General features: G+C 43.4%; 1 protein-coding gene across 14 annotated transcripts in view; it reads right to left on the bottom strand.

Annotated features, from left to right (window-relative positions):
- The window catches only part of ptprfa (protein tyrosine phosphatase receptor type Fa), a 319373-nt gene that overhangs the window by 14231 nt on the left and 286144 nt on the right, over positions 1-18998 (bottom strand). For all 14 annotated transcript variants that reach the window (XM_031877821.1, XM_031877819.1, XM_031877818.1 and 11 more), the window contains 6 exons: positions 17052-17175; positions 16685-16860; positions 8989-9108; positions 6043-6197; positions 2110-2395; positions 380-558 (listed from right to left, as the gene is read on the bottom strand). In XM_031877821.1, the coding sequence (XP_031733681.1) occupies positions 380-558; positions 2110-2395; positions 6043-6197; positions 8989-9108; positions 16685-16860; positions 17052-17175 (1040 nt within the window). The remainder of the gene's footprint in view (positions 1-379; positions 559-2109; positions 2396-6042; positions 6198-8988; positions 9109-16684; positions 16861-17051; positions 17176-18998) is intronic.

Raw genomic sequence — 18998 nt, forward strand, 5'->3', positions numbered from 1 at the left:
AAGTAAATGTAAAGAGAAGTCATTATTTCACTGGAGTCTGTGTCCTGAGGCCCATGATTGAAAACTCTTGTGGACACAAACAGCAGCAGCATTGCAGCAGTAATCAGTCTGTTTCTCTGGCCTGTCAGCCATCTCAAACCCACCATCCATTTACAAGAGGGGGAGAAAAACAGGAGAGAATTAACAGGCCTGTCAATAAGACCAATTTGTGTTGACAACTGACACAACGAAAGAATGGGAAGCGGTGAAACTGCTGTCAGCTGCCAGAGTAAAGGTCAACCTCTAAATTCATTAGAGGCTGCAGCTCCTGGTTCGCAGTAGCTCCGCCATCCTCTGTCGGTGTCCCTTTGTGACACCCTAATGGCTCCTATGGACTCACCTGTATCCGTCGATGAAACTGGCGTTGATGTAGTCAGAGCCCTCCACCCCTCTGATTGGCTGCAGGCAGACGCGGGTGGACTCGAAAGGCATGATGTTCACCAGGCGGTTCTTGAACTTGTTGCACGGCAGGTTGGCACTGATGAATCTTGAGGTATGTGCTTTAGAGTTGGCCAGTTTCTGCGGACACAGAAAGGAGGACACGTATGTCTCCACCGTCCACTTCTGCTCTCTTAAAGAGCTAATACAACCGGTATTGGTGGAATGTGGTGTGTTAGCAAGGTTGGTAAAGGGCACACGGAGCTAACACTCGTATCGATATATGAAAATGATGCACTTTGAGCTGATCCTCTTTCCCTGACTTCAAATAAGCCTGATGATGGGGCGCGTTAAAACTCATCCTGAAGACATCGAAAAGTCTAACCGACCTCACACACATTTGTTTTGAGCTGACGTAGAGAGGCCGGCAATGCATGTCGAGCCGAGGAGAATCAAACTTTTGACACCAACAACTCAATTGTTGTTGTTTTTTTTGTCGGGGGGGGGGGGCGGCTTTGCTGACGGACCCTAATGTGATTCCTCTGCACCCCAAGGGCAGGTGTCAATTTGAGAAGTGCTTGCGAAAGAAATTCGCAGTGAGTTGAGGATCAGAACCTATTTACGCTCTGTCTGGATTTACAGCCGTCCTGCTTGCCCCACCCCCACCCCACGTCTGTGTGGCTGGTTAAATCACTGCGGTGTCGCTTGGTGCGGAGTGAGGTGGGTGGGCGCAGTGCTGCAACTCATCCCGGGTAAAAGCACGTAACCCAGCAGGCCCTTATCTTGAGGCCGTCAGACATCCGGGCCGTCCAGGCCCTCTCTCCCTCTGCCTCTCCTTTGGCCTGTCATCTGGAGCTCAGGAGTTAAGCTCTCGCAGCTCCTCCTCTGAGAAGGAGTTCATCTCTTTTACACAGGCTGAAGATGCAAATCCCTCCTCTTCCCTAGCTCTCCCTGCCTCATGCGGTTAAAAAGGGGCACTCCGGACATTTAGCATTGCACTTCCATTAAATCGGAAGATTTGTGAGAAGTGGATTAAGCTAGGATTACGGCCTTGTATGCCACCACCAACAAGTCATGTTGCAGTTTACATCCATATCTGTCCAAAATATCATTATTTCATTCTATTTGCCATTTGTTTGGAATTGTCATAATTAGCATATTGATTCCTTAGTGATCCAGGTGGATGTTTGTGACAAATTTGAAGAAATTTCATCCACAAGAATGGGACGGACGTGAAGTCACATGTGCCCTTTGAACTCTAAGAACATCCTCCAGGTGTATCTGAGATATTGCATTCACGAGAATGGACTGGACGGATGGACGGACACACGAACCACCCGAAAACATAATGCATAAAAATCATATGGTGGAAATGGATGCAACAGAGGCTGAAGTTTGGAAGCCACTGTGTTCTAACAAGTGAGCACACATCTGGTCACAATGCACCTGCTCTAAGAGCTTCACATTGTTCTCTGGTTAGCCTTAGAAATGATAATACTTGTATATTTTATTTTACAATGGCATTTTTTGTAAACAACAGTTTGAGTACATAATGCCACGTTGCTTCAAAAAGCCTGTCAATCAAGATAAATGCAGCAAAGGCAAGTTTTGTGATTGGAGTGCCACTTCAAAAGGACTTTAAAAGCTGCAGAATGCACAAAACAAATCAAAAACCCAAACGGCACCACAAACCTTGAACTCCAGTTCCATGGCGGTGACAGTCTCTCCGGGAGGGATCTGGGTGAGCTTTTGGATGTGGGCGTACAGGTTTCGGGCGGGGACTTCTGTGTTGCCACACGTTGCCGCTTCCAGCAGGGCCTCGTGGATAAATATGTACTGGTCCTCAGTCTGCACCATGTAGTTCCTCTGAGCCCGCATACACGTCACATGACCGTAAATGTCCACCGACTTCACGTGTTTCATCCTCTCCAGCATGGCTTCGATCACGATGAAGCAGCCTGTGCGGCCCACACCGGCACTGACGGAGTACGGAGAGAGAGCACGGGGGTTTACTGTTTCGCATGTAATTGTTGTTGCCTTGGTAACAACTACTCTGTCTGGAGCCCAAATCAATTACATATAGTCAAACAATATTTGCACTCACACTTCCTACAGTAAAAAGTAAAGTGACTACATTAACATTGCATCCAACACTAAAAAGAGATGAAAACCATGAACAAAGCATTCAAGCAGTCACAACATTTTCAAAGGGAAAACAAAACAATAACATTCTCAGTTTACAGTTATTGGACCTATTGTACTGGCTCCTTCCTCACATCGTCTTTAACAACCTCGTTAGCTGCTTCTTAAAACCTCCTGTTATAGATTACAGAGACGTAAAGCACTGTTCCAGTGACATATGGCTCCATGCCTTGCTGTTTTAATGTGACCCCTCCTCCACCTGCCTTCTTTGATAACTGTGTGTATATCCAGAAAATAATACTTCTGAATACAAACAATGTGATTGTTTCAAACCACAGTTAATAAACTTAATCTGAGCCATTGTATCTAGTGATGGTATTCAGGCATTCTGTCTTCAAATATCTCATTTCATGTAATGTCTGCTGAGTCTACGCATGTCTTACTCTTCCCTCCTCTTTACATGTGCACGTGGCCTCCATTCACCTCCATGATACATTTGAAATAATCTATAAACCCTTGGATTTGTGTTCCGGCAGGATTATGCACATGTTCATAACTTTCTGAACATTCAAAACATATCCCATATACAGTATAGTAAAACGTTGTATTATTACAAACATGAAGTTGCAATTTAATTAGAATGAAGTCATAATATGAGAAGAAAAAAATCCACTTTATGTATAGTCTGCTGTGTCTGAAAGACATATTCTTACAAATAATGTGAGGTGAAAATCTGCTTTGTGTACGGTACAATCTAAAGCAGGGGTGGGCAAACTTTTTGGCTCGGGGGCCACATTGAGTTTTAAAATTTGACAGAAGGGCCGGGCCAGTAGCAGATGAATGGAGAGTGTTTGTGTGAACTAATATAAATTACAAGTAAAAGCCATGACCTAAAAAGTAAAGGAAATTTACAATTAATCTCAGTGGGAACAGTGTTGTTGGTCACCCTTTTTTGCCAGTGCATCAACATTTGATGTCAGTTTGGTTGTGTCAATTCTCAGAACAGATCTAATGTTTTCATCAGTTAAAGACTGTGGTCTTTAGAGCAATTTGCTTCTTTAAAGGGATCATACAGATATTTGACTTTCACAATGAACATTATCAGAGCTCTGCTCTGTAATGTCTTTCCTTGTCTCTCCCCCCTGTGTCACGGTGTGGGTACATCTCACTGGAGTCAGGAAACGTATCAGAATACCCTTATTTTATTGGCTAAACTGCATCACGTGACGTGATTTACAACGCATTGGTCGGTGTTTTTCCTGCACCGCTGAACAAGTGCCGTAAATGCTGGAAAGTAGCATGAATAATTCCGCTGCATAAAGCAAAGGCCCGCGACCCACTGAAAACGGGTCCGCGACGAACCACCAGTTGAGAATCACTGGTCTGCAGGATCGCGACGAGCGGTGAACAGCTGTTTGTGTGGCGTGTCTTCCGTCTCTTCCCGTTTCCTTCACCTACATTCCCCTGGGTCCTAAGCCCCTCCCTGTACAGCTTCTTATCACCCTCTTTGCACCAATGTACATTTATAACAAATACCACGCATATTACACGGTAATCAGCGTTGCATATGTGTCAAACTCTATCGGTGCATCTCCGGTCTGTCTTTGTTCATCCTGCATCGCTCTGTTCTGTTCTTTAATGTAACGTAACTGGAGCGACGGAGCCTCTCCCAGCTGTTAGCAGACTGTTGTGCTAGCAGGCTCGCGAGTGAGCTGTACCCAGCATGCAGTTCTGCGGTGAAATTTTATAAATGTACAATTATTAGTGTTACAAATTGTTTATGTGTCACGGACTGTTGTGTGCTGTTGTGTTTTTCTCTGTTAAAGAGCGTTAGTTGGGGGTTGTTAATTGTTGTGTTATAAAGTTATGACCATGACTAGGGTTCCCTCTCAATACATATAAGAGAACTAGTGCTGACCGCAGCGCTTTAAGCGGCGAACAATATATTTAGCTGCCTGTTGAAAGCAGACAGTAGTTGTTTCGGCTATGCACCGGTATGATGTTGTGTGAAGAATTCATATTATATGAGAAATGTAAACCGGTATACCGCCCAGCCCTAGTCTTTATTATAGTTTGGACAATTTTGTACCAATATTTGACGGGCCGGATTAAAAAGCCCAACGGGCCGCATATGGCCCGCAGGCCGTAGTTTGCCCATGCCTGATCTAAACCCACCTTCCCACTATGTATGACTATAACATTGTCTTCTAGGTGTCACTGGTGTCCCTACTGGCCACTGTTTAAAAACCAACGTAGACTCACTCTGTGCTTGTATTTTGTTACATTTAGCAACACTTATAAATAAAATAATTGTGACAAAGAAAAACTTTTAGCAGACACAGTTTATTGCCTCAGCCCTTCATGTACTGTGCTAGATTGCAACATCACACTGACGTCACTACACAGAGGAAGTGATGTGAGGGTCTAAACAGCATGGAGGCAGCACTCTGATACTTCTTTGATATGTTTGGTGTGAAGCTTCACAGACCAGCTGGGTTGGTAATCATGGATGTGCTGTGCACAATGTACAAACAACAATTTCAAGGATTTCTGGGTAGTTCTCTGTTACAATTACCTACTTACTTACTGTCAATGGTATTAAAGAGTTTAAGCAAAGTATGAGTATTTCAAAAAAATAGTGGGTAAAGTATGTAGTCTCTTCTATTTTATTCAACAGTCGCTTTTCGTTGATTACATATTAGAACGGTTATTTTCGCATTTTCATGAGGAAAAGTTGTGGATGGTACCCCCTCGGTCGAGGTTCCAAGAGAGCTGAGTCGATAGAAGATGAATTTGAAACACCACAGACCACTGATTGGTTTGAGAGAATCGTCAGAAGCGGACCCTGGAACATTCTGCACAAACCCTCCATTTTAAATAGCCAAGCTACAGTCAATACCTACCGCAATTTTTGTATTTACTCAACCCGTATTTTTTGTAAAATGGTAACTCACAAAACTACCGTACACTGCATCGTACACTAAGTACACTCCGCCATACACCGCTAAGCTATTGTGTGTCCCTACTAAAGCCAAATGACCCTTCCCTAAGTTCCCGTCCCTCGAGCGCAGACTGGCCAATCGTAGTATAGCATTGGTCAGCACCAACCAGAGTCCCACAACTATCCGGCTTTGCTCCATAGTCCCTCATGCAATCTTTTCAGATTTTCTTCATTTTTATATCGAGCTAGTCATGACTTTTTCCACAGGTGAACTACCAAGTACCCACGATAACGGTGCCTGCAATTCATGGTGTTGCACTCAGTTGCACACAGGAGAATTACAAATCCAGACTACCTTCACACCTCAACACACCTGACCAATCATTGCGTAACGTAGGCATGCTTGTTGATTTGTCTGTTTCAGAAAGTTACACTAATCGTTGGAAGCCATTGGAAAGGGGATTTCAGACTATGTCAGATGATCCAACACACTTTGTTCGAAGCATACTGAGGCCTTTGTGTTGATATAAGAGGTAGCTTACCTGCAGTGGACCACCATGGGTCCAGCATCTGGAGGATTACAGGCCTTGACTCTGCGTAGAAAGGCCAGTGTTGGGGTGGGATACTCAGGCACTCCATGGTCAGGCCAGGCCATAAACTGGAACTGTCGAACCTCTCTCTTCTCACTTGAGCCATTCTGTTGGAGCACAGATACAGTCATCAACCCGAAAAAACTCTATTTCATAATCGTCTTTTTATAGAAGATATGAATGTTATACGGTTTCCAAAACATGAGGTTTCGGCTTTCAGAATCTGTAACCCAATTGTATGTTGTCCAAATTTATTACGAAGTATTTTGATAATAATTCGTACAGATATAAACTTTGTAAATGTAACCCAGGTCATGAGTCAGCAATTTTGCACTTCCGGCTACCTCGTCTAGATGTCATTTGGTGTTTTTAATAGGTTTTGGTTAGAGATTAAGAGTTTAAGAGATTTTAAGTATTTCACCAAGGACTATTTGGGTTACTTCTGCAGCAATGATAAAGCACCAGAGAGTCACTGAGATCGTCTGGGAGAGAAGGTAGGTCTCATCTAGGCTCAGACTATAATTCTAAGTGTGGGGAATTTAGGTTTAGAAGTGTTTCTTAGTAGGATTTATAGCACCCCTAGAGGTGGATAGTAAAATGTTAGAAAGTACTTGGTGTGCCACTTATGCTTGTAAAACGTGTCAAAGTGTTTGGAACGTCACAAATACTTATCAAATGTATAATATGTTTACACTATGTTTACCGTAGAAGTGTTGAGCCATAAAAGACAATCATTGAATGTATTAAACTGTGAAGAATAGCCAAGGGACAGACAGGGATTTTGAGACAGGCATTTCAGGGACCATCATGAGCGGAGAAGGAAGTCCAACCGGGGCCTAACAGAGGGAGGGACGCGCAGAAGGAGCAACTGACCAGCGCCAATAGGTCACGCGAGGGCGGTCAGCTGACTGAAGCCAGGAGGGGTCAACTGGATTTAAGCCAATTGTAATCGAGACAGACATTTTATGACTTTTACGGACTATGAAAGGAAGTTAACATTACCTATACCTACTATAGGTTCTTTAAATAGTGTAATTCACTTTGCAATTGTTTTAGCTTCTGTAAGATTAAATACTTTTGATCATAATTTGAACCGGCTGAGTTTTTGGCACGGCTGGAAGACGTGCAGCTCTCCCACAGTTTCGAGAGGTTCCTGAACCTAACATAAGGGTTAGGCTTACAGCCACCAGATGGTAAAAGAAAGCCAATCAATCTTGCATATTCATATATGAATCTTATGACACCTGTTTCAGCTGTGGGCTTTTGCATTCTCCATTTATTTGTCTATATTTGTCATTGAGCTCTTCGGTCATATATGAATATTGATCAATATTCAGTGTGTTACTATTTCAATGTTTTTGGGAGATTTATGTTATTTGCAACATAGCTATACCGAAATAAATAGAGTTTTGAAGTAAAAGTCCTGGTAAGCAGCCAACATATCAACAGTAAACATGGCCAGAATACTGAGACCGGCTGAGTATGTCGTCATAAATTGTATCATAAATGTTGAACTTTAGTGTTTTTTTAAACAACATGTACAGTCCCACTGGTAGTAAAGAGTAGGAAAAGACATTCATCTATATTAAAATCTAAATTATATTCATTATATCTTTTTTTCTCCATTTTCTTTGGAATGATAATATAGTTTAGTTAGGATTCAAATTCCTTAGCTTCTTATCTTTTCAAAGGAGATCAGATACATCTATCACACTTCTGTCCATCCTGGGAGAGGATCCTCCTCTGCTGCTCTCTCTGAGGTCTCTCCCTCTTTTCTCCCCGTTAAAGGGTTTTTTGGGGAGTTTTTCCTGTTCCCCTGTGAGGGTCCTGGACAGAGGATGTCACATGTGTACAGATTGTAAAGCCCTCTGAGGCAGATTTGTGATTTGTGATTTTGGGCATACAAAATAAATTGAATTTAAATGAAATGAATTGAATATAATAAATTGAATTAAATGTTTCATGTTGGAGGAGCTATTCCTGATTCATTTTGGGCATTATTTGGTGTTATTTTAGGCATTTTTTCCAAGGGGACTGGTCTTTAGAGGTAACACACCCGATGTCGTTTATAATAAATGTGATTCAACAAACTAAAAATACCATGATTTGATAATGTAGCCATCAACTGTCATTAACATAAATGCATCGCAGTAACTAATTGATAAACCACAAAACAGACTTGGTACATCACAAATGCATCTGAGCAGCACTCAAAAGCATGAATACAACTTTGGAAAGGGTCCTTGATGAATGAGTATGCCGGTACAGCACTGTCAATGGTAAACCACTAATCATCAAATGTAGAGAAAAGGCATTGTAACTTCTATTCACAGCTCTCAAGGAGCCAGAGTTTCTACATTTTCTTTATTCGAGCACCAAGACAAAACCTTCTTCTTCAAGTTTTCTTCTTAGACTCTTGATGGCTTTGTGTCATTGACATGACAGAATATCTATGGAAACATCTGCATGTAGCGTGAAAGAGAGAGATAGAGACTTAAAGATGTTATGACAGCGAGGAAGAAGGGTCTTTTTGTTCTCTCACAGGCTGAATCACTGATGAATGTATTTGGCCATTTCAGCTCGGGAATCAACTGATACATTATCATTACTAGATATTGGATAGCAAATTTCACCGCCTGTTCCATAATATCCAACAGCCTCTTCTGCTCCAGTCGCACAGCGAGGGGGACATGTTATAGAATGATGGGATCTGAGACTCAACTTAAAATTGGCTGTTGTATGATATTTCCTTGTTGATGAAACAGATTTTGTATGCATGCTTCAAATGTGCTGCTGCAGCTTTTACCTGAATCTGACTGCATTCAATTCAGACTTGTGTTGCGTTGAAAGTTTTTCGAGGGTTAGGGTTAGTATACGGTATACAGTATGGGATCTCACCTTATAGAGGGCGAATGTGCGTACGCTGTACGTAGCCAGCTCCACAGTGTCCAGCATGGTCACCTGGATCATCCCATATGTCTCTGTGCCTCGACTGGGCCAATACTGGTCACATTTCACCTGCACACAGACACAAACCAAAGTGTTTTTATTCTCAAACAATAGTGGTATGTGTACGTTATAGGGACAGAAAGCGGAGAATAGAACTGAGTGGTGAGAAGGATTGGTATATTTGGTTACAGTTCTGGCTTGGTGATGTTGGTCAGATCTCCTCACCATCAATCTGTCCATAAATCCATTCCACACATTGGTACAGGGCGGAATATGTTGACAACTACTTGTCAGATTGACATGAATAACTGTGGACATTCATGATCCCCAAAAAGGAATAACTTTTTAGCATTTCGATATTACTTCAGGTGAATTCATACACTATGAAATTGAACACTAAAATTAGTATATTTTGTATTCTTTTTCCAAATGGCTGCTGTCCTAGCTATGCAATGCAATAATTTCAACACAAACTGCCTACATCTGATACAAGTAAATGGGTGTAGAAAGCAGGTAGACAATGGGACAATGACCGACTGGCTGTGTAGCCAGTGAAGAGCCGTTCCTGTCAGTGCGTCTGGTACCCTTTAGCGTCACACCGTACCTTCAACTAAGTCCAATGAAAACCTACATGCGTCATTATCAGATGCTCAGAGCACCTGAGGTAGTACAAAATGCACGATAGTCCGCTGAGGCTGGGTGGGGGTGTTGGTGCATGGGTCAAACAAACACAAGATTTCCACCCACTCTGTTTTTGTCCCTTGAGAAACGAAAAGTCAAATTGACATTTTGGCCGTGTTCAGACTTCCACCTCAAATAAAGAAACGTTATTGGCATATCTAGATTGTATCGAGATTAATTTGAGCAAGTCTGGACAAAAAACCCACATGAAATGCTATTTTTGCAAATTGATCCAAACCGCATGTGGAGGTGGTTTGAAATGCGATTCTAATTCTGATTTCTACAGATGCTCTGGAAGCTCAATTCGCATTTCAAAGTGTGGAAGTGTTGAGCAGAATCCATGCCGCTACTAGCATAGCGCTATGAAGGACAACAGAGGAGAACAACGGTCCGTGGAAAGATGCCGTGTTTTCACTGTCTGCGGCTTCCCCTTTGCAATGTAAAGCAGCTACCTAAACCTAACTAAGTGTTTTTTGCCTGTGAAGGCGGTTCCACTGGTCCAGTCTAGCAGATGGCAGCAACGTGACAAAAAGGTTAATAGCACTTGGTATGTAAGCTTAACTGTAGGTTGTTTTTTCTTGTGCACTGTTGCCTACTGGCAGTTGTAACTACTGTCACATAAGCAGTAGGTCTTTAAACATAAAACCGACGATGACTCAAGTGACATCACTTAAGGACATTTACCAGACATCACACAGCTCCCTGGAGATAATGAATGCTTCATATAGCTTATATTTGCAAGTATAGCAGGTGTGTGAACGTTGAAATGTAGTGTACAGCACTATGAGTGGTAGTAATACTAAAAAGGCACTATATAAATGCAAGTCCATTCACCAACCTTTTACCATTTCTCCACAACAAATAGAAACAGATTTCAAAGTGTAAATTCTGTGGAGTTCCACTTTAAGTAAGTAGTCAGGCTGAGCTGATGGATAGAGAGTGTTTGCTGCGGGTAGTGTACAGTGGGGTTTAAGAGCCTGATCTTTGAAAACAGCTGCCCGCTGCTGCTGCACAGACAAAATGAGTTTAAATTAGCACTAATATAGCACCCACTGGTTTCCTAATGAGCTCTTTTGGACTCCCTTCCCTTGAACAGGGCGAGTAAAAGCAATACACATACAAGCAAAAGTTACACATGCACTTTCGGTGTGGGAAGTGATGCAGAATTTAAACGTTCAGATTAAAGAGTCATAGAACAAATTGGTACAACCAGTGTGTGCCCTGTTGGTGTTGCTGTTGTTATTCCACTGTTGGCTGTGCGATGGATGGATGACAGGGGGTGCAGCAACATACAGTCAGGGCCATAAGTGTGAAAATGTGGGGGGTGGTGTAAAAAAATGGCCATAATTCCATAACGGTTCATGTAATATGTTAGTTTTATCCATTGAATTAAAGCTGAAAGTCTACACTTCAACCACATATTGACTGATTCGTGTAAAGAGGCAAAATTAGAAAAATTGTGTCACAGTCCAAATACTTATGGCCCTGACTGTAGCGTTCAGATCTTTAGCAGAATGTAAACCTTAAGTGTTTCTGGTCCTTAGCACATAGCTCACACCGACACCGCTCATAGATGAAAGCAATACGTGTCTTTATTGATCCAATTTCCTTCGTACAAGTTAGTGAAACGACTTCCTTTATTCCTAAAAGTACCCTGATTACCTCGACACACTTTAAGGATCCCCAGGTTAGTCCACATAGCACGTTTCATATAACACGTTTCATAACAAGGTCGGAAAACTGTGCGGCTCCATACTGCTTCAGATATTACTCACAACTGTCAGTAACTGTCGCAAAGTGACCTTAAAGTGACAGTTGTCTGTCACTTACATGTATTCCTTACTATAACAAATTATAACGACATCCTTGTAACATTCAAAGTAGAAACAGATGTCATTAAATTTTAACATGTATATACAAGTGAATATTTAACAGCACATTGAATTTGGCTCTTACACTGACTGTGGACAAAAGTGATGACTTGAGGGCAGGCTGCAGGAAACTGGCCTGACAGACAGGGGAGGTTGCGCATCACAGACCTGGGTGCGGGTGTCGGTGTGGGGGGTGGAGGTTGTTTGGCAAGGCCTGTGGCTAAGCACAACGTCCTTTGGGCAAAGTGGTGTGAAATGCCAGTTCACCACCTGGACAGATCACACACGGCTCATTAAGTGTTACAGGCAAAAAGATGACTGGAGATCTGAGAGACGGCCCTCATTAGAGCAACAACAGCGTCAGTCATTTGTTCGAACGACGGCGGCCTACGGTTGCATGTTCTTGACCAGCTACCTCTTGTAGTCCCGTGAATAACGGCTGTCCTTTGTGTGATCATTTCTAATGTGATGCTGTAGCGCTGCAAAACCTGGCGTACAAAGTGTGTGACTTTCACCCAAGTGACATAAGGTTCACATCCTCTCTACTACTAACAATCCAAGTTGTCCACATGAAAACCCTCTCTGACTTCAGTGTTTAAGGCAGCACCTACTGCTGGGAAACATGGTTTATCTGTAAAACAGCACCTAGCCTGAAGAGAAGCACTGTTTGAGGAACTAATGTCTTTGTGGAAGGGAAGCTGCAAGAATGTGATGATGAGGTGGACGTAATGACGTAACTTTACTTTATTATACGTTATACATTACACGTTAGTTTAGGACTTTACACTGGCACTCCTGTAAACCATGTGGGTATGTGTTGATCTGTGGGGGTAGAGATGGCTCTAGGCATAGTCAGTATAGGCCAGCCTGTTCTATTCCCAGGGTGTCAAATACCGACGCTTTGTCACGCCCCTCAGCATCTGATACCAACGCACAAGACACCCTTAAGCATCTGTAAGTGACATACCTGGCTTTCAAGTAACTACAATGTAAACCCATCCACCTCATTGTGAGACACTTAGAGGAAATGCTCCAGGAGTCTTATGATGTAGTATAAAACCCCCCAAAAAGACACATAGGATAGGAGAGGTGGATGGGTCAAACAAACACGGGTCTATCACCCAGGAGACCTGTGTTTGTGTCCTATGTGAAACCAACAATGTATGGTCACAACGTTACATTTCAGTTCACTTTAGAAATGTATTTTGAAACTAAAACACAATATTTTCTGAAAAAGTACTAAATGGTTTTGTTGCCTAACCCTAAGCAGGAGTTTAATCATGTTTACTGCGACCGTGTGTTAGAAAGTGATGCAAATGGTGCTGATCAGTATGAGACGAGTTCGAAGGAGAACGTGTTGTAGCTCCAAATGCGCAGGGCACCATCATAGACTGTAGATGTAGTCTCTGTGACGTCACCCATAGGTTTCTGAAGAGCCCATGTGAAGCTCAAAGTGAGCAGTGATGAAGCAACCTGTCTCCCTAAAGATGGGCAGAGAAGGAGATTGTAGGTGAAGCTGAGGTGGCCACGCACTTAATTATGCTCAACTTTAAGCCTCAATTTAATTTAAACTGTTGAATGATATAATATAATAGTTTTTTGTACCAGGCTGTAAATATGTTTATATCTGCTGTAAAGTTGGGCATTTTTAACATGGAGGTCTATGAGGATTGACTTGATTTTGGAGCCATTTGATGAACTGCAGGTTTTGGCACTTGCGCTTGGCTTCATTACTCAGCATCGCAGGTTTCCGCATGGCCGCCATCCATTCACAGGGGTGCCCCAATTAAGGAGATTTTTTTTTCCAAATTTCTAACTTATGCTATTTCTGAACTCATATAATTTTAGTGAGTAAGTGTGTGACATTGATACGATTGACATTAGTAGCCTCAAATATACTGTATCATGTCACACAGACAAAAGTCCTCTTGGGCCACAGGGAAGAAAAAAAAAGAGACAGGTAATGTGATTAACGAATAGTTTATGTATTGCATTGAGGGCTGCACGGTGGTGTAGTGGCTAGCACTGTCACCTCACAGCAAGAGGTGCCCGTTCGATCCCCGATCCGGGCGGTCCTTCTGTGTGGAGTTTGCACGTTCTCCCCGTGGCAGTGTGGGTTCCCTCCGGGATCTGCGGCTTCCTCCCACAGTCCAAAGACATGCAGCTTAGGTTATTTGGAGACTTGAAATTGCCCGTGAATGTGAATGTTTGTCTGTCTCTACATGTGCCCTGCGATAAACTGGCGACCTGTCCAGGGTGTACCCTGCCTTTGCCCAATGTCAGCTGGGATCGGCTCCAGCGCCCCACGACCCTGAATAGGATAAGCGGTTTGGATAATGGAATGTATTGCATTGTAGATACCATTCAAGCAGAGTGCCACGAGCATAATTTGGACAATAGTAAGGTTTGCTAATTTAATAAATAGCTAGAGTTAACTTAAATTTATTGGGGAATGACTATTCAGTTGTTTTGGGAATAACCTCTTCTTTTAAGTGTGAACTTGAAGCTATGCCGTTTCTGTGTGAGTGTATGGAGACAATGATTGGTGGCGGAATTGGCTGCGATGCCCCCGGGGCCAGCTAAAGTCTTGTCTTAGGGTACCGGATTGATCAGGGCGGACTCAATGCCACACAGACCACTATTACCTCAACAGATGCTGAGACTTCAAGCTGTCTTAACATGAAAGCCAGTCCGCCTGACCAAGACACAACCACACCACTGGCCATGTGTACGTTAAAAGAGTTGATTGATTGCTGTAAACATTCCTCATCTCCATACTGTGAGGGAACACCTTCATAGTGTGACAACACAGCAAGAAATAGGGACCATAATTCCACAGTCATTATGTCATTCAAAAATCCAGCCAAAGCTAATACGAGGCTTCAGCAAGCTGAGTTACTTTGCTGTCGGAAATGCCTGTCCGCCTGTAGAAACCTTGACAGACCGGACGATTTACTGCTCCTACTGACACCAGTTATCACTGCAGTTTTCGGACAAGATTGATTTTTCAATTTCCTATTTTTCACATTTCAGCCTACTTCTGGCAAGCTCACTTTAATTTTAAGTGCAGGTTTTCCAGGTGGGTAGGACAACATAAGATTAGCTGCTTTTAGGTGGTAGTTGTAGTAGTAGTTGTAATGTTAAGTTTTAGTGGAGATTTAATTAATTTTTTTCACTGCCATATGGTTTTAATAACTGTAAAATGTGGTTTGTTGCCATGAGGGTCTGGGGCCCACAAGCAGTTGCCCCCCTTTGCACACCTAGGAATCCAAGCCTGGTGTTGTCTCAAGCTCAACCTGGACAAAACCGAGCTACTGTTCCTCCCGGGGAAGGGTTACCCGCACCGAGACCTGTCCATCACCATTGATGATACTGTGGTGACGCCAACTCGGACTGCGAGGAACCTGGGTGTGACCCTGGATGACCAATTGTCATTCTCAGCAAACATTGCATCGGTTACACGCTCCTGCAGATTCCTGCTCTACAACATCAGGAGGATTCGCCCCTTCCTCACTGACAACAAGGCGCAGGTGCTCATACAGGCTCTTGTCATCTCCCGCCTGGACTACTGCAACTCACTACTTGCCGGAGCCCCGCGTCGGCCATCAGACCTCTGGAGCTGGTCCAGAAAGCTGCAGCTCGCCTGGTGTTCAATTGTCCCAAGTTCTCCCACACAACTTGCCTTGTCCGTTCTCTCCACTGGCTCCCTATAAGAGCTCACATCCAGTTTAAGACTCTGGTGCTAGCCTACAGGGCAGTGAAAGGAACAGCTCCTTCCTATCTCCAGGCCATGGTCAAGCCCTACACCCCCACCCGACCACTTCGCTCTGCTGCCTCGGGGCGATTGGTTGCCCCGTCGCTCAGAGGTCCCTGCGGCCGATCGACCCGGTCACGGCTGTTTTCTGTCCTGGCCCCACAGTGGTGGAATGAACTCCACACTGATGTCAGGACGGCAGAGTCGCTACCCATCTTTCATCAGGCTGAAAACTCACCTCTTCAAGAAGTACTACCCTGAGCCTTCCACTCACCACTTATTGTATTCATACTAGTTTGTTGCACTTATTGTATTCGTTTGTTTCTGCATTGTGCTTTTGCTCTGGTTTATGCTCTTAGATGCTTGTTTAAAAAAGGAGATGCACTTATGACTTCTGGTGACTAGTAGTTCTCTTGAAAACCGATGTTGAATACACTTATTGTAAGTCGCTTTGGATAAAAGCGTCTGCTAAATGACTGTAATGTAATGTTGTCAAGTCTAGCCAGTCAACACTGCTAACTGTCTTGCCGTTTTAGAAATCGGACATTTTTTTGCCCCCTGATGGCCATTACAAAGAATGCTAGTTTAAGGCACTTCCACATTGGCTTCAATATTCCGACCCGGAGGTTCGTTTCGTCAGCTATTTCGCAAGGACACGAAAATGAATATCATTGAGCCACTTTCTGGAATGATTAATAACAAAAAATTGTCGCAATATTGTTGTTTGTTTTTCCGTCCATCATATTTGTGTTGTGGGGTGTACTTGCACACTGTTCTGAATTGTTGAAAATGTAGACTTGCTTCAAAATTGTAAGTTTGTAATCTCATGGTTTTCAACATACAGTTGCTGCATTGCTTCTGGGACATGCAAACTGTAATGCATGAGTCCCTCACACCGGCAGAAACAGTTTGGTTATCGCCTGCATCCATTACCTCGGGAACAGGTTAGAACACCTCATATTTCCTGCACCTCCGGTTGAACCGCAGATTGGTGTTATTGGCTCCGGCAGAGGGCTGACGGTCTCTGTCACAAATAATAATGCCACACAGCCGGGGCACTCAGTTCTGCCCCTTGATTGTGGAGTTACTAACAATGTGAAAGAGGGCTGAAATCATTACTCATGAAAACTGTCCCTGCCCTGGTAGCTCTCATCTGCCATGTGGCTGTCTGTGAATGCCTCTTCCCTTATGTCCACCAGCAGCATGACGCTGTTGCAGAGCCAAACTCTTCTTTACCACGGGAAAAACATTTTTATGAGTTATAGCAAGAGTAGCTGAAGGTAATGATGTACTTTCTTGGTTGTGTACATAGTGTTTCAAAGCATAGAGTAAAGGTTACCCGTGACTTCTCCTCTAGGCGGGTCATCATAATGATGGTGCAGGTCCTCTGCTCCCACACCATCCTCCAGAAGTCGCTCAGCGTCTCCGGCAGAGGCCCCTGTGTGGCGATGTAGGCATTCTGCTTCCTATAGCCATCGATGTAGTTGGCATTGACGTAGTCGCTGCCTGGAACTCCTGCCGTGAGGAACAAGTCGGAGTGAGCAAATTCAGAGGGGAGCCAATAATGAAACAACTGCGTTTCTCACTAAAATATAATGAAGTACACTTACAAATCAAAAACAAAGGGTTAACTCTTAAATAAGCATGTTTGAAATAAAGGCTTGCAAAGTCGCCTCTCTTGAGATGTCTGAATAAGTGTCTCTCACCGTCCACAGGTGTGAGGATGACCCTGGAGTGGTCGTAGGCAATAACATTTGCATAGCGGTTCTTTGGCTTGTTGACCTCCAGGTTGGAGTGCTCCCAGGTGAACTGCTGTCCTGGATCAACAGACTTCACACACAGAGGAGGGAGGGATGGAGAGAGAGGTGGAAGGGAGGGAGAGAGAGCAGGTAACCATTCATTACAATACTGCCAATATTCTTTGCTGCTTTTTAAAGCCAGTCAGAGCTTGGAGCGTATAGTCCGGACCAATAAATGTGACACAGAAGCTAATTCGTCATCCCTCCACCGGCCTGCGGCTCTATAATGTGAAAAGCCCTGGATGATCTTTAAGCCCCCTGGATACACACTGGACTGTTTGGACACTACTAAATCCCTTCCAGCCTTCGTCCCTAGCAGCTCAGTGCCTGATTATAACAAAGCACAGATCCAGTGATGAAGGCAAAGCAATGCAGAAAGATTTTGGAGGAACATGGCATACATTAGGTTGAGTGATGCAGGACCACTAGCATTATATCAAGAGGGAACAGATAAGGACTTGTGGCAGATTTGTATTTCTCAACACAGCCAAAAGTGACAGCAGATAAAAACAGTGATAACTCAGTTGAGATTGGGTCGCTGCATGAAAACACGGACTAGCAACCTCGTGGAAAGCACAGCTGTGGAGAGGTAGAGAGCGTTGAGCATGTTTCGATCCACATGTGGGCATGTCTGTGGGCGTCTGACTGTTCTTCTGGCACCACCAGTCAGGTCAAAATTCCACTTTGACCAATACTTGTGATTTTATGATGCTTGAATACTTGAAAATGGTATTCTCATCCACATTTTTTTCAACATGGCATTAGTTGAAATATATGGTAAGCTGTATATTTTATGGAGAGGACAGAGTAGTCATTGCGTTTCTCTGGCGAGTTACATACATCGGTCATTTGATAAATATTCTACAGATATTGTTTCGTTGCTTCAATTCTTCATACTACTTTCATTTGAATCTCTTCAACAACGGACAGAGATGTGATTGTGGGTTTCCACACAGAGAAACACGAGGTTAGAACAGATGCTGATTTGTATGGAGTAATACGAAATGACTTAAAGGCACAGTGTGTAGGATCTTGTGAGGCTACAGATTGCAACCAACTGAGTACCTCTCTGTCCAACCTCGTTTTCCAAGACTGCGGTAATGTGAGCCGCAGAGTGCAAAACCGTTGGCCTCGCTCAGAGGCCCTCATTACCATAATAACACTACTGATGGAGAAGTCAGATGGTGGCTGGTGGTATCACGGTTTTACACTTTACTGCAGTGTATGTGGCCTTCAGGTAACATATAAACGGGAAAGGTTCTCGCAAGTGTCTGGTTTGTCCATTCTGGGCTACTGTAGAAACGTGGCAGTGCAACATGGTGGACTCCGTAAAGAGGATCCTCTCGCTATGTAGGTATGAAGGGCTCATTGTAAGCTCAGAAAAACACAAACATTCTTAGTTTCAGGTGATTACACACTGATGAAAACATAGTTATGAGGATTATATTCTATTTCTGCTAATAGATCCCGCAAAATGCTACACACTGACCCTTTAATATTTGCCCATAGACTGAAAAAGGTATAACACGTCTAGAACACATATTCCATACTAATATCGTTATAATATCACCAGTCACCATGTTGTTGTTTTTGCAACCGATGAACGGAAGTGACTGTATTTGGAATGCGGAGGAGTGACCAGGAGACGTCGTATACGGCTCTGGTAGGTGGTAGTGACCTGTCAATCACAGTAAGCCCCGCCCTAAAGCATCCCCTGCTTTATGGTCTGTTTGACTCTAAATGGACCATCATTTACTAAATGAACATCATCCTGTATTGAAGAAGACTTGAAACTAGAGATTGAGACCATAAACTCATGTTTACAATGTTTACTGAGGTAATAAATCAAGAGAG

This window comes from Anarrhichthys ocellatus, unplaced genomic scaffold (assembly GCF_004355925.1).
Source record: "Anarrhichthys ocellatus isolate YVR2014 unplaced genomic scaffold, GSC_Weel_1.0 scaffold150, whole genome shotgun sequence".
Taxonomy (NCBI): domain Eukaryota; kingdom Metazoa; phylum Chordata; class Actinopteri; order Perciformes; family Anarhichadidae; genus Anarrhichthys; species Anarrhichthys ocellatus.